At 42.7% G+C, this 15064-nt stretch overlaps 1 protein-coding gene across 2 annotated transcripts in view; it reads left to right on the top strand.

Moving 5' to 3' along the window:
• The window catches only part of EPG5 (ectopic P-granules 5 autophagy tethering factor), a 127349-nt gene that overhangs the window by 12861 nt on the left and 99424 nt on the right, over nucleotides 1–15064 (top strand). For both annotated transcript variants that reach the window (XM_082667293.1, XM_082667292.1), the window contains exons 2-10: nucleotides 7–951; nucleotides 2297–2540; nucleotides 4008–4144; nucleotides 5041–5148; nucleotides 6018–6091; nucleotides 7996–8101; nucleotides 10542–10656; nucleotides 11075–11225; nucleotides 13690–13845. In XM_082667293.1, coding sequence (XP_082523419.1) covers nucleotides 7–951; nucleotides 2297–2540; nucleotides 4008–4144; nucleotides 5041–5148; nucleotides 6018–6091; nucleotides 7996–8101; nucleotides 10542–10656; nucleotides 11075–11225; nucleotides 13690–13845 — 2036 coding nt within the window. The remainder of the gene's footprint in view (nucleotides 1–6; nucleotides 952–2296; nucleotides 2541–4007; nucleotides 4145–5040; nucleotides 5149–6017; nucleotides 6092–7995; nucleotides 8102–10541; nucleotides 10657–11074; nucleotides 11226–13689; nucleotides 13846–15064) is intronic.

Genomic DNA, 15064 nt, shown 5'->3' with positions numbered 1-15064 from the left:
TTTTAGGAAAAGAAGAAATATGAAACCCTTCAGAGGGAAGAGTCTGATGAAGTCTCCCTTCCAAAAACCTCCAGAGAGCTGGAAATCCCTACCCCACCTTGTGAATTCCAAGGAGACCATCTAAAGGAGTTAACCGGTTCCCAGCCCCAGAATGATGCTAGTCGACAAAACGAGAGTGAAATGTTTGATGTACCACTCACTTCCTTAACTCTAAGCAATGAAGAGTCCCTGACATGTAAAACAGAGAGTCTAAAGGAGGGAGAGGAGATCAGAGCCTGTGCTGGGGATGATTCAGTCAAGCCGAAGGTCGATCCTGGAGGCAATGTCGGAACCAAAGTAGAACCCCCCGAGAACATTACAGAAATGGAGGAAGATAAACCGGTACAATGTGGACCTTTGGAAAGCACACTGCAATCTAATGTTTCTTATATTCAGCAGGAAGTGGAAAATTTGAAGGTCAGAGATACTCAGAATAGGAGAGAAGACCAAGAAGCCTTGGGTCTTTCTTCAGAGGTGCTACAAAATGTTGGCTTGCAGAGTTCTTGTGAAGCCAAAGACATTTTCCAGCCACCTAGAGTGAAAAAACTGTATCCCCAGTTGCCAGCTGAAACTGCTGGGGATATACCGGCTTTGGTGGCAGTGAAACCCTTGCTTCGTAATGAGCGACTCTACCCGGAGCTCCCATCTCAACCAGAAATAGTACCATTTACTGAAGAACAGCTAAAAGTCTTTGAGCCTGGTTCATGGCTGGAAAATGTTGAGTCATATTTAGAAGAATTTAACAGCATGGCTCATCAGGACAGGCATGAATTTTATGAGTTGCTTTTGAACTACTCACGCTGTAGGAAGCAGCTGCTGCTGGCTGAAGCTGAGCTCCTTGCTCTGATGTCTGATTGCCAAAATGCCAAAAGTCGACTATGGCACTTCAAGGAGGAACAGTTGTCTGTACAGGTATATTGACTAGTGTAGCGTAAAGCTTGCAGGAGCCTGGGGAATTTTCAGTGGAGCTGCTATTCCTGTGATGCCATTGAGGTCTGGAGTCTGCTCCTTTTACCCACACTGACCCTGTCTTAGCCCATAGTAATTGAGTGCAGGAGTCACAGTGTCATATGCCCACAGGGGCCAGGCAGGTAACCTGGAGAAGTGAAACAGGTTGAGTGGGATGGTGATCACTGGGTAAGCTCATGCCTGGTCCAGCATGGGGAGCTGCTCTTGTGTTATAGTTGATTGTTGCTGTGAGGTTATATTGGTTCAGCATTGCCACATCTTATGTTTTTCTAAGAGAAGCTAGAAATCTGGATTTTTATGTGAGGGATCCTGGTTTGTAAATGTTGGCAACTAAATACACACACACACACACACACACACTCTCTGTCTCTGTCTCTGTCTCTGTCTCTCTCTCTCTGTCTCTCTCTCTCTCTCTCACTCACTCACTCATGCACAGTAGAGGCCAAAGCAAGTCATGTCTCCAGGCCAGATTCAGCCTGTGGGCCATTTAGCTTGTGACCTTGGGCATAATGCCAGGAACATCTAATGGGTAGAGAGTGTCAAGGGGAGGATGATCCATGGAACGAGGTCAAGAGGAAATGAGAAAATAGGGAAGGCAATAAGATGTGACCCTATGGAGGCCAAGGTGCCATCAGGAAAGCCATTGCATAGTGGCCTGGGAGGGATGGCGAGGAAGAGAAGGCTATTCTTGACAAGTTTAGCAGTGAAGGGAAGATGGAGGAGATGTCAGGGAGAAACGTGTGATTTCCCCCAACCCTAATCGTCATTCCTTGGAGACCTGTGTATCTCTTTGTAGATAGGAAGGATCCTGTGGAGAGAGAAACTTGAAAATACTGAAAAAGAGAGAATAGAATCAAGAAAACAGTTGGAGGGTTAATATTGGAAAGGAGGGGTTTGTTTTGAGCAGAATCACAAAGAATGGTGAGGGTAAGTACAGAGATATTTTGAGATCTCTCGAAGTTGAGGGGATATCACATTGACCTCAGTGTTTATAAAGTAGAAGGTAAGGTCATCAATCATGAGGGTCTTAGAGACAAGCTCTATTGTTTTCTTGCACCTTTCCCCACCTACTGCATTTTAGGATTTCTCTTCTCGTCTCTGAACTTGTGATGCCTTTGTGATTGGCACCTGGTTGTATAGTAGCTTCATTGTTTTCTACGTAGTAGTATTGTTCCCTCGCTGCGATTTGTAAGCTCTTTGAAGATGGTACTGAAGCCTGTGTATTGTATACAGGCTTCAAGAGCAAAGAGTAACTGGCTTCATATCTCACCCTTTTGCCCACTGCTAGGGTATCTGTGCTGATCAAGTGAAAGTTTCAGGCCATCATCGCTACCAGAGAGTGGAGATGAATGAAAATGCACTGGGAGAGCTAAAAAAACTGTTTGATGCCAAATCTGAGCACCTCCACCAGACCTTGGCGCTGCATTCTTACACTTCTGTGCTCTCACGGTTGCAAGTGGAGTCTTATGTCTACACATTACTCAGTAGTTCGGCTGTTCTGAGATCTTTAGCAATTCATCAGGAAGGCCAAGGTGTGTAAGTAATGAAAGTCTCACTCTTTCTTGTGGTCTAAAATATAAAAAGAATTGAGGGATACAATCTGGTGGACTCTACTGTGTGCAGATATTATAAGGGATAATTTGTGCTTGCTGTTTTACCTTACCTCCCCCAATACAGGACTGAGATCTGCCTTAATAACATTTCTTGGGAGCAGTGCCAGGTCTCCCTACCCCGTGGGCTGTCATTCTCTCCTTCTCTAGGAAGCCAAAAGTTTGCTTTTTATCATTAATGTCTCTTACTGTCCTAATTTATGTGTTCATTACCAATTCAAGTCCAAATATAGTTTTTGATTCTAAAACTAATAATCACAATACTTTTTCATTCTGTCCGTTGCACTTTATTTTTGCTTGTCCATTTTGTTGGGGTGTTTAATTTTCATCAGGGCATTTATAATGTTCTGAATTTTTCATCTTATTTTGGGTTTTAATAAATTAGCCTTGGGCTTTCTTGGTGGGTCAGTGGTTAAGAATTCTCCTGCCAATGCAGGAGACACAGGTTCTAGCTCTGGTCCTGGAAGATCCCACATGCCACGGAGCAGCTAAGCCCGTGCACCACAACTACTGAGCCTGCTCTCTAGAGCCCATGAGCCACAACTGCTGAGGCCCGCGTGCCACAACTACTGAAGCCCATGCGTCTAGAGCCCGTGCTCCGCAACAAGAGAAGCCACCGCAATGAGAAGCCCGCGCACTGCAATGAGAAGCCTGCGCACCACAATTAAGAGTAGACCCTGCTTGTCGCAACTAGAGAAAGCCCGTGCACAGCAACGAAGACCCAACGCGGCCAAAAATAAATAAATAAACAAATTTATTTAAAAAAAAAGAAAAAGAAATTAGCCTTTACTATATGATAAGTATTACGTATGCAATTTTTATTTCTTGGAGAGATACTAGGATCATTTAAAATAAAAAACTTCTTCCCCCTTATCGTTTTCATAACTAATCAGAGAGCTGGGGCTAGGCCAGAGATTTGCTGATTTTTAAATAAAAAATTTTGATGAAGTTAATTTTTCTTGCTTTGAAATACTTCACGAAGTTAAATACTTTTTTCAGTTTACATATTTAGTAGAAACTCATTTTTTTTTTTTTTTTTTTTTGCGGTACGCGGACCTTTCACTGTTGTGGCCTCTCACGTTGCGGAGCACAGGTTCCGGACGTGCAGGCTCAGCGGCCATGGCTCACGGGTCCAGCCGCTCCGCGGCATGTGGGATCTTTCCAGACCGGGCAACGAACCCGTGTCCCCTGCATCGGCAGGCGGACTCTCAACCACTGCGCCACCGGGGAAGCCCGAAACTCATATTTTGATGTAACTTTTCTCCTTGGATTTTCATCTGAATTAAATATTTTAAATAGTTTATTTATTTATTTTAAGTAGAGACACTAAAAATTCTCCCACAAATACCATTTATATGGGACTCATTTAATCCTCTTTTTAATTTATAGCTTCTAAACAGGTAGAAAGCATTCCCTCTGATCTGTGTCAGCTAAAGGAGTGCATTAGTGTCTTATTCATGTTCACCAGGAGAGTTAATGAAGATACTCAGTTCCATGATGATCTTCTTCTCTGGCTGCAGAAATTGGTAAGGAAATAGACATAGTATACTGTCCTTTATTTCCCTGATAATTTAAGAATTATCTCCTGTTTCCTTATAAGTTTTTTATTAATAGCTTCTTCAGCTAATTTGTTTAATATATTAGTGACGTTTTCTTTGCTCATGACATGTGGAAATAAGTTATCCTTATCTAGTGCATTATTAAGCACACAGTGCTTTTCTCTCTGGTAAAGTTTATGTTAAATTATCTTTGGCCTTCGACTTAGAAGGAAATGGAAATGTGGGAAGCATGCTAAATTTAAGACTAGATGTATATTCAGAATATAGGTATGTGAGCTAAAAGTTGTTCATATCACTTTTTTATCATCTTGTGTTTAATGCTGTACTTATACTTTAAAAAAATTTTTTAAGGGAAAAAAAAAGAAAGGAATCAGGATTTGGGAACTTTAGGAAAGATATCAGGTGTGTTACGTGGGGAGAGGTTGTTCGTTTACTGGTTATGTTTCTCAATGGAGCTCCCTTGGGTGCTTTTTTTAGGTTCATGCTAGCATTCTTAGATATGGGCTGAGGTTCTAAGCATACTTACTTGTATCTGAGAAACTATTACAAACTGGGAATAGATTAAACTACTTGACTTATATCTATTCATGTGTGGCCAGGAACATTAGTGATTTGTAATTTGCCAGATAATAAAAATTGGGTTTGCAGAGAAACTGCTAATGATATTTTTATCAGAGTGCTCTTAGGTTCATAGGCCTCTGTGTACCTCTGTGGTAGAAACTCAACCAGTCAGTGGTATATCTTATGTCTGGTTACTCTTTTGAAAGATCACATGTATTTAAATATCGGATAAGTGATTTCATTAGACCCTTAAAAACATTCGTCTTTGTAAATAGTAAAACAATACATCCTTTATTGTTTAGGTATCAGTGTTACAAAGAGTTGGCTGTCCTGGAGATCACCTCTTCCTTCTAAACCATATTCTTCGATGCCCGGCTGGTGTTAGTAAATGGGCTGTTCCTTTCATCCAGGTATGATGAATGGCCTTCTAATGTTGAAGAGAATGGGAGGCGATTTTGTTAAACATTTTTCCTGAAGAAGTTGCTTTAAGCCTACTTTAAAAATATTGATATTTAAAATAAAATTATTGGGATATATCTAGTCTGTATTCGTAGGAGTTACTATGCTGCAACTTCTTGGACCACCCAAAAATGATGAAATTAAGATGGAATTGCAAAAGTTCAGTTGTAGTCTGGCTTGGTAGGTTTAGTAGTATTTAATTCTGTAAAATTTCTGTGCAGTAAGGCTTGCTAGGACTTTTTTCTGTAATATTCAACACAACGTCCTAAATTAATCCATCTCACACTACAGTTGGTACAGATAAAAAAGCAGCCACAAGCATCTCAAAGTTCTTTAATACTAGCAGAGATCTCAGGTCTGTGCGATCGATTTAGGCATCTCTGCTGCTTGCCTTTGGGTTGTGTTGTTAACTCATAGCAACCCCTCAGATGAGTGGGGCCAGATGTATTCCAGGTCATTCTCCAGGTCATTCTCCATGTTACCTTTTCTTTAGTATTTCTGGTGGCAAGAAATTTGAATCTTTTTAGGTACAAGGAGGATTTTTTGTTTTTATTTATCTTTGGATTAAGATAGCAGTATATTCCTCCCGTCCATATTGTTTCAGGTAATTGATGTAAATGGCTCAGCTACCTCTGTTCTCTGAGTACAGCCCAGTCAGTACTGCCAGGTAACCCACAGGTGTTCTCGCTCTTGTGAATGAGATGCCAGTTCCATCTTTGCTTCCTTAACAGCTCCCTTTGTCAAAATTCTGGTGAACTAACATTATGGATACTTGGGTTTTTGGTTTTCTACAGTATGCCTTTTCCTTTTCTGATTTCAGATCAAAGTGTTGAATAACCCATCAGGGGTCTTTCATTTTATGCAGTCCCTTGCCCTGCTAATGTCTCCTGTCAAGTAAGTGTGGAAGAGCTTTGTGAAGTAGAAATGAAAATGTTCTATCAAACAGTTGGCTTCCTAAACTGCCCAGATCCAAACAATTGCTAAGAGAAGAGTCAGCATTCCAAAATTTAACATTGCAGGTTTTCTTTGGCTTTAATACCCTTTGTCCCAAAGTGACCCTTTTAACTGCCTTTTTTTTTTTTTTAACTGATTAACTTTTTTGGGTCCTCCTTTTTAGTGGATTTGCAACTCCTGTCATATATGTCATTGTGGTGCTGTGGGGAGAAAAAAAGGATGATCTCTTCCTTAGAAGGAGAGGTTTAGTGGCAGAGGAAAAAAAAAGCACAGTCAAAGAGATTCAAGTGCTAAATTGTGTGAAGCCATGATTGATGCAGTAGAAATGAAGAGAGTAAAGAGAGTAGAGTGGAGTAGTCAGAGGGTTCCAGGTGGATGAGCTGGGTTTGAAGAATGGAACTGACTTCAGCAGGAGAGGAGTAGGGAGGGCACTGTAGGTGGGAGAACAGTGAGCAGTGGCCCACAGTACAGGGAAGGATAGCTGTGCAGGGGGCAGTTTGGAGAGCAGCTTGGCTGGAGTGAAGGGGTGTGGGGGGGTGATAATAAAGATGAACAACTAGGGTGAGTCTGATTATAGAAGACTTGAAATTAAGACATATTTGAGATGGTCTGGCCTTTGTAGCAATTGAAGGTTTTTGAAAAAGCGTAAAAGTTGTATTTAAGGAAGATTAGGATGGACCGGAGGCAGAAGAAGATGTGCTTTTGCCTCATTTCTTGCATTGAATTGTCTACGGTTGCAGACATCTGGCTGTCCTGGCTCTGGAACCGAATCCAGCATCAAGAGGGCACATCCTTAAGTGGGGGGAGAAGGCAGAGGTGTGTATAGGTGACCTTGAACTGTGTTACTCCCACTGGCTCTTGATCCAGGAAAGCGTATCTGCCCCCAGCCTGAATTGGTGCTGGTCTTGGGAAGGAGAAAGTGGGGAACGGGAAGGTCATCTTCCCAGGAAAGGATAAAGTAGCTGATTAAATAAGAAAATGTGGGCAAGGGTGGCTCAGACCTAACTCTGTAGACTCTGAGTCTGAGTGACTGAGAGGGTGTTGGCAGCCCCAACAGACCGAAAAGACAGAAAGGAGAGCTGTTGGGTAAGGAGGAGAATTTGAGGTCATTGGGGTTTGCAAGTGGACACATACGAGTGGCAACTATCAGTGGACATGTGGAGCTGCAGGACTGGAGCCCCTCAGGTTGGAAACAGGAAGTCTTGGAGGAGAGCTCCTGGTGAAAGGAGGGAATGGATGAATTTTCGGGGTTAGGCCAGAGAGGAAGGAGCAGAGAGCTGAGAACTGGGTGGTGGTCTGAGAGAAGAAACTTCTCTGGTTACACTGACTCGCCAGGTCCAGCCAACACCTTGTGAAAGCCTGGCTGGCAGGAATTCCCCCAGATTCCTCCCTCTCACCGCCTGGATATAGGGGCTGCTCCTACCTGTGGTGTTTAGGTGTACTTTTCCCCCTAAACCGGCTTCTCCATTACCTGCAGATTATCTTTTTTTATTCAGTAAAGCATGTTTCCTGAATGCTTTGTGAGCCGGTTAGAGTTCAGGTACTGTGTGGTCCTGGGTGTACTGAGGCCCCGCTGTGGGCGGGCACTGTGCTGGCATAACTGCTGCTCTGCAGTTCCTCATCATTATTGACCCAGAATGGCTGTGGTCTCTACACCACGATTAGTGAAGCTTTGGTCTCCTTGAGTTTTAGCGAGTTATTATTTCTTATTTACTAATTCAAACCGTTTGAAGATTGAGTGGATGTCTGACTCTTCTTCAGGGCGAGTAGATGATCCAGAATGCACGCAGTAGGCTTTCTGTGTTTATGTTTAGGTGATTGGAGTGATTTCCCTTGTCCTTTAGAAATCGAGCCGAGTTCCTGTGCCACATGAAGCCCAGTGAGCGGAATCCATCCTCCTCGGGGCCTGCATCCGGGACGTGGACACTAGTAGATGAGGGAGGAGAAGAGGTTAGTCGTCATGTCGACAGCATTTTGATTAAGCATTTCTGAGCTCTTCTTTTTATGTGCCAAGTATCGTTCTAAGCACTTCTCACGTATTAGCCCATTTAATTCTCCCAACAGCCCCACGAAGCAAATACTGTTTCCATCCCCCTTTTAGAGGTGAGGAAACATGTGCGGGTGGGGTTGAGGGAATTTGTCCCAAATCACACGTCATTAAATGCAGAGCCTGTGCTCTGAGCCAGTGTCTCTGCTGCCACCCTTCCTAGACCATCTCCCTGTGCAGCTGGGAGAGTCTGGAACCTGGAAGTGTTTACATATTATGTACACTTTCTATTAGGGTTTTATTTTATGCAGCAACAGTTTTCTGGGCTTGAGGTGTCACCTACAGATACTCTGAGTCTGTATAACAAAGAGCTGTATCTTGCCAAGGTTCTGCCTTAACGCTTACAAACTTCTTATCTAGATCTTCTCATTTGAAAGATGGAAGATAATTTTCTGTTTTTGGGGAGAATTTAATGATCAAAACCCAGTTTCTTGGGAATTCTCTGGCAGTCCAGTGGTTGGGACTCTGCACTTCCACTGCAGGGGGCCCGGGTTCGATCCCTGGTCAGGGAGCTAAGATCCCACATGCTGCACAACATTGGCCAAAACAAACAAAACCCTACAAAACAAACAAAAAAATCCCCAGTTTCTCAAGATAACAGTTATTGACTTCTCTTTCTACTATATACGTGGTTAGTGTATAGGTGAGGCATTTTTTTTTTTTTTTCCAGCCAGTTATCGGCCCTATCTAATGCGTTTTTATGGTCCAAATCCTGATTTGGTGTATTTGTTCAAGGTTGGCCAGGGACTAAATTTACTGAAACCCCTTCTCTTCAAAAGGAGTTGAAAGTTTGCAGTGGACACTCCTTAGAATGACAGCATGGCAGCTGTGGGATCATGTCTGTGTATTTACCCAGGTGTTCATTCAGAAGCAGGAGCCCCTTCACACTCATTTTGCTCTTCCTGGGACTTGTAGGAGGTGGTGAGATGATGGTAAATGATGTGGCCATGCAGACTTCTTTGCTAGAGATTGAACAGTCATCTGGAGACAGCTTCTCAGGAGCTGGTACAAATTGGTTTTTTTTTTTTTGGCCTTGCCACACGGCATATGGGATCTTAGTTCCCCGACCAAGGATTGAACCTGTGTCCTCTGCATCACTGCATTGGAAATGCCAAGTCTTAACCCCTGGACTGCCAGGGAAGTCCCAAATTGCTCTTTTAAAGATTGTGATGGAGCAGGTTTTTTTTTTCCTTCCAAGACTGGTTTCTCCTAAGAGAGGAGTCTTTTTTTTCTGGTAGGTTTCCTGCATTTAATCCTAAAGACAGGTAATCATTAAGGACTCTGGAATTGTGTCTGGCTCCTGGTTAGCATTCACTGGATGTTGAGTGGATTCAGGAGCCTGGGGAGGGAATGCTGGGAGTGCTGTTGACTCAGAAAAGGCCATGGGCGGAAGGCACTGTGAATTGTCCATGTCAGTGGTTTCTTGACACCGGCTGTGTATTAGAACCACCTGGGCAACTTAAAAACCTTGCCCCGGCCCACACCCAGACATCCAAATGTTTAAAAGCCTCCATGGTTGATTCTGATGTATAGCTGGAGCTGAGGACTGCTCAAGGTAGAATTTCTGAGTCTCTTGTTTGCTAGCCATTTAGGACATGTAAGAGGGTAAAAATGAGTGGCTTCAGGAAATTATGAATGAATTGCATTAGTCCCTTGTTGAAACTGAGGTGATAATTCTTTAGAATCTCTGCGTCTTTTTACAGTATTCCCTTTTGAATGTAGCACATCTTAGGACACAAATCAATTTGGTTTCTAAGGGGACTTTAGTGCTCTGTATCAAACAAAAAACTCCAGCTATTTCCCCTATGTGATCCCTGTGTATGACCACTGTTATTTTTATCCTGTTTTCAGCAACACTAATTGACAACAGAACTTGGGTTATCCATAGCAAATGCTAATTGCTTCTTGGTAAGTCAGTTGAGTACAGCAGTAGACCTTAATTTTGGGGCAAGAAGAGGCTTCTGGATAAAATAACTTGGACTCTTAGTGAATGGTTCTTTAATTGATGTTGTCAAATCACTGAGATTTATAGTAAGATCCCTATTCTAGAGGAATTATTTTTCATCTTCTTTGGGATGGAAATTTAATTGAGAGCGGTTTCAGCCACTGAAGAATGGATATGACTCAGATACACATAAAATTGTGCTTGCAATTTTAAGGGATTTACAGGTCATCTAATAGAACTGACAGTATAAATCTCTGTCCTGGAGGAGAAGTCCACGAGGACTCATGAGAATACCACATGTGTACCACTGAGACCTGTGGTAATTCAGCTCCTGTAACTCTAGACCATGGTGTCATCTGGTCAAATCAGCTGACATGATTCTGTATCTTCTCCCTTAGGATGAAGACCCTGAGACTAGTTGGATTCTCCTTAATGAAGATGACTTGGTTATCCTTCTATCACAGTTCCCATTTCATGAACTCTTCCAACATCTCCTTGGGTTTAAAGCAAAAGGTAGACTAATTCGTTTTGTCATATGTAAAATGTGGTAGGGACAAGCTCAAACACAGGAACTTAGCATCAAGTCCTGTCTCGTGCAGGCTCCTGATTCGGGTTCCCCGTGCCTGGCTGTACTATACAGAGATGATTACATTACCGTGGCGAGGCTTCCTTCCTTTCTCTTGTGATTGTAGTTTCCTCCCTGGTGCTTACATGCATAAGGTTGACCAGCTTGCACATAGCCCAGCTTTAATAAATGGTTTTAATTTTGCACTTTGTCTCAAGTTTCCCATTTTATATTGACATAGGAGCCAGAGCAATGGGGATTCTCTATCTTGGCTTTCTTTCCTCATTAATATACTGACATCCACATCTTTCAGTGTTTTTCCATAGTAATTATAATTTTTTTTCCTTTTCTTTGATTAATTTCTAGGTGATTATTTACCTGAAACAACAATACCTCAAGAGATGATGAAAATTTTTGCCTTTGCTAACTCCTTAGTGGAACTTCTGGCTGTGGGGTTAGAAACCTTCAATAGAGCACGCTATAGGCAGTTTGTCAAGCGAATTGGTTATATGATCAGGTAATACTGCTCTTGGTTCGTCTGTTTCTATTAACTTTCACCCTGGTCAGTCACAGACACTGTATAATTGGGATGATGGGCATTTGTAGTGGTATAGTTCAGGTCTTATTTCTCATAAAAGTAAGAATTTTTTTTCTTCACCGTCTACCTCTTGGGAATTTTAAATAAATACTTCCAGTCAGAATATTTGGTTAATTATCTCAAATCTCAAACTGGTTTGTTAGACAGTTGTTCTTGGAGTCAAGATCCTCAGAGCAGCTGCTGGGTTGAACTTGGCCAGAGAGAAGGGGTCAAGGAGAGGTCAAAGAAAATACAGGGTCTTTCCCCTTCCTTTACTCTCTTCTATCTCCTAGCTTTTGCCTGGGAATTGTCGTGTAGCTGTGGAAAATTGGCAGTAGCTCTTTTGCATTATTATTTCTCTGTTTTCTCTCTTATTTACTGTAATTTCTATAAAATACCATTTAAAGAAAATTGCAAAGATTTCATCAGTGGCCACTGTATTTGAATTGGGAAAGCATTATCATTTATTTGCATGAAAGGTAGGTTTATGTTTTTACTATCAAATATGAGTAAATTCTGAGAAATGCACTGCTTTTCATTGAATTAATTTTGTATCCTCTTTTCTGTATCATCAATTTTTCTGTCTTTACAGTGTATATAAATACACTGCTATTTCTTCCAACCTCCCTTACCTTGAAAGAAAACTTCCAAAAAATTGTAAAGCTTCTCCCACTCCCATACTTTTGTTTCCAAAACATAATTGACTTTAATTATTTTAGATACGTATCCTTCAGCTTCATAAAGCCAGGTAAATGATATAGGATGCCCTGAAGTTCTTGAAGTCTCCACAGTCAGACTTTCGCCCCCAACACTACCCAAATAGCCCTGAAGAATGAAGGTTGCTAATGAACTTTGTGCTACTAACTAATCCAATGGCCACCTCTCAGTCTTCATCTTGCTTTACCTCTTACACAGTTGACACAGCAGCCTTTGTCATGATTGGTCACTTTTCCTTAAAGCATTTTCTTTGCTTGACTTCCAGGATACCATGTTCTCCTGGTTTCTCCTCGGTTTCACTGGCTGTTCATTTTCTGCCTCCTTGGTTGTTTCATTCTCACCTCCCAGACTTCTTCATGTTGGATGCCTCAGGGCTTCATCCCTGGACCTCTTTATCCAAACTTGTTTCTTGGGATTCCATCTATTCTAGTGTCTTTAAATATCATCTAAATACAGGTAAAATTCCTAGTTCTATTTCCAGCCTATACCTTTCTTGTAAGCTTGTATATCCAGCTGCCCACTCGGCACCTCCACTTGGATGACTCATGATCATCATTATAGTTTAATAATCCCCAACTGGGCCCTCTTTCCCCACCTCTCAAACTGCTCCTCTCACAGTCTTGCCAGTCTCAGTAAGTGGCAACTTTATCCTTCCAGTTGCTCGGGCCGGAGCATTGGTATCATCCCTGGCTTTTCTTTTTACACCCCTCACCCAGCCTGATGGTCAATTCTGTCATCTCTACCTTCAAAACACCATCTTTCATCAAACCTAAGGTATATTTTGTGCACCACTAAGAAGGAAAAAATGCTGCCAAATAATGGCATGTCATCAATTTTAATGACATTCCAGTTGTAGAGATTAAAGCATGAAAGGTGTGCATCCTTTGAGTCAATGAAACCTGCTATTTCTAGAATCCAGCCTCTTCTCACCATGTTCACTGCTACCACCATAGTTCATCTTTAGTTATTTCTCACTGATTAGCACAACAGCCACCTGACTTGTTTTCCTGCTTTTGCCCTTGCTCCCTTGCGCACCCCACCCCCAGCTTATTCTCAGAACAGCTGCCAGTGTTTCTTGTAAATCACTCCTCTGCTCACACCCTGCTGCTCCCAGGCTCATTCCGAGTAGAAGCCAGAGTGTTCACAGTGGCGTACAGGACCCTTCATGGTCTACTTTCCTGTCACGTTTTCGATTTCCTCTCCAGCCATTCTCTCCCTCACTTACTTTGCGTTAGCACGTTGGCTGCCTTGCTGTTCCTCCAACATACCGACCACCCCTCGGAGCCTTCGCATTGGTTGCTTCTTCTGCCTGGATGCTCTTCCCTTAGGTAGTCCTGAGACTGCGTCCAGTCTTTACTCACGTGTCCCTCTTCAGTGAGGCCCCTCCTCCCCCACACTCCAGAGAAGCTTCATTTCCCTATCCTACTGATTTTTCTCAGTGTCATTTATAACCATGTGACAGACTGCATATTTTACTTTATTTGGTTTATTGTCTGTTTGCCCTCCACTAAATGTAAGCTCCATGAGGGTAGGGTTTTTTCCTTCCATTGCATCCCCTTTAGAGCCTAGAAGATAGTGAGTGCTCAATAAATATATGTTGAATAAAGTAATGCTGCAAACGTAATGTAAAGATGCTGGTGTTGAGTGCCTTCATGCAAAGTGCTGCATTGTCTTTCCTCACGCTCAGGATGATCCTTGGTTATGTGAGTGACCACTGGGCCCAGTATGTGAGCCACAACCAAGGCTCGGGATTGGCCCTGCAGCCCTACTCCGTGGAGAAACTACAGGTTGAGTTTGATGAGCTCTTTTTGAGAGCTGTACTACATGTGCTGAAAGCCAAAAGGTAAGAAGTACGATGATAATTGTTGAGAAATAGCTCCCTGGCTAGTAAGAAAGGTTGGAGTGAAAGTCATTGACTGAAGTAGAACTCTTACAATAGTGTCAATGTATTTCATCTATTTCTTATCTTGGCTTAATTCTTGGGCTTTAGTTTCCTTTTGTGTAGTATTGCCTGAAATGATCTCTCTTTCAGGTTTCTTTCAGTTTCTCCTGAACTTTTGAGGTAACTTTGACCAGGGGATGAATCGTATTTCATGCCCAACTCTAGTGCCCCCAGTGAGGCAGAGTAGGCACTCAGTACATTGTGCAAGTTGTCTTACTCTGTGGGTATTAAGGTCTAGGACTATCTTGGGTCCGGGTCCCCTGTCTTGGCTGTGTTCTGATCATGCCGTCTTTGCTGCTGCTTACAGCCTAGGATACATTTGAGGCAGAGGTGGGGGCATGACAGCTCATCCTGCACTATCTTCCTTGAGCTCCTGGCCAAGGTTCTGCTGCAGCACTGTGCCCTCTGAGAGGAGATGAGTGGCCTCCCGCCCCACCCGGCTCCACCCATGAACTGCTGCCCACCCCCCACTTCTGCTGCCTTCTGAGCTGTTGACACTCTTGCCATGGGCCTCATAGTCTCAGCCCCTTATTTTTATTTATTTTTTTGCATCTTTAATAGATCTTTATCGGAGTATGATTGCTTCACAGTACTGTGTTAGTTTCTGTTGTACACCAGAGTGAATCAGCCATATGCATACACATGTCCCCATATCCCCTCCCTCTTGAGCCTCCCTCCCACCCTCCCTATCCACCCCTCTAGGTCATCGCAAAGCACCAAGCCGATCTCCCTGTGCTATGCGGATGCTTCCCACCAGCCAACTATTTTACATTTAGTAGTGTATATATGTTGATGCTACTCTCACTTCGCCCCAGCTTCGCCCTCCCACCCCATGTCCTCAAGTCCATTCTCTATGTCCACCTCTTTATTCCTGCCCTGCAACTAGGTTCATCAGTACCATTTTTTTTTTTTTTTAGATTCCATATACATGCGTTAGCATACGGTATTTGTTTTTCTCTTTCTGACTTACTGCACTCTGTATGACAGTCTCTAGGTCCATCCACCTCACTACAAATAATTCAATTTCGTTTCTTTTTATGGCTGAGTAATATTCCATTGTATATATGTGCCACATCTTCTTTATCCATTCATCTGTTGATGGACACTTAGGTTGCTTCCA

The sequence above is a fragment of the Grampus griseus genome (genome assembly GCF_964374135.1).
Source record: "Grampus griseus genome assembly, chromosome: 12".
NCBI classification, from domain to species: domain Eukaryota; kingdom Metazoa; phylum Chordata; class Mammalia; order Artiodactyla; family Delphinidae; genus Grampus; species Grampus griseus.
Note: the sequence above shows the minus strand (reverse complement) of the source record. Positions and strands in the feature narration are given on the sequence as shown.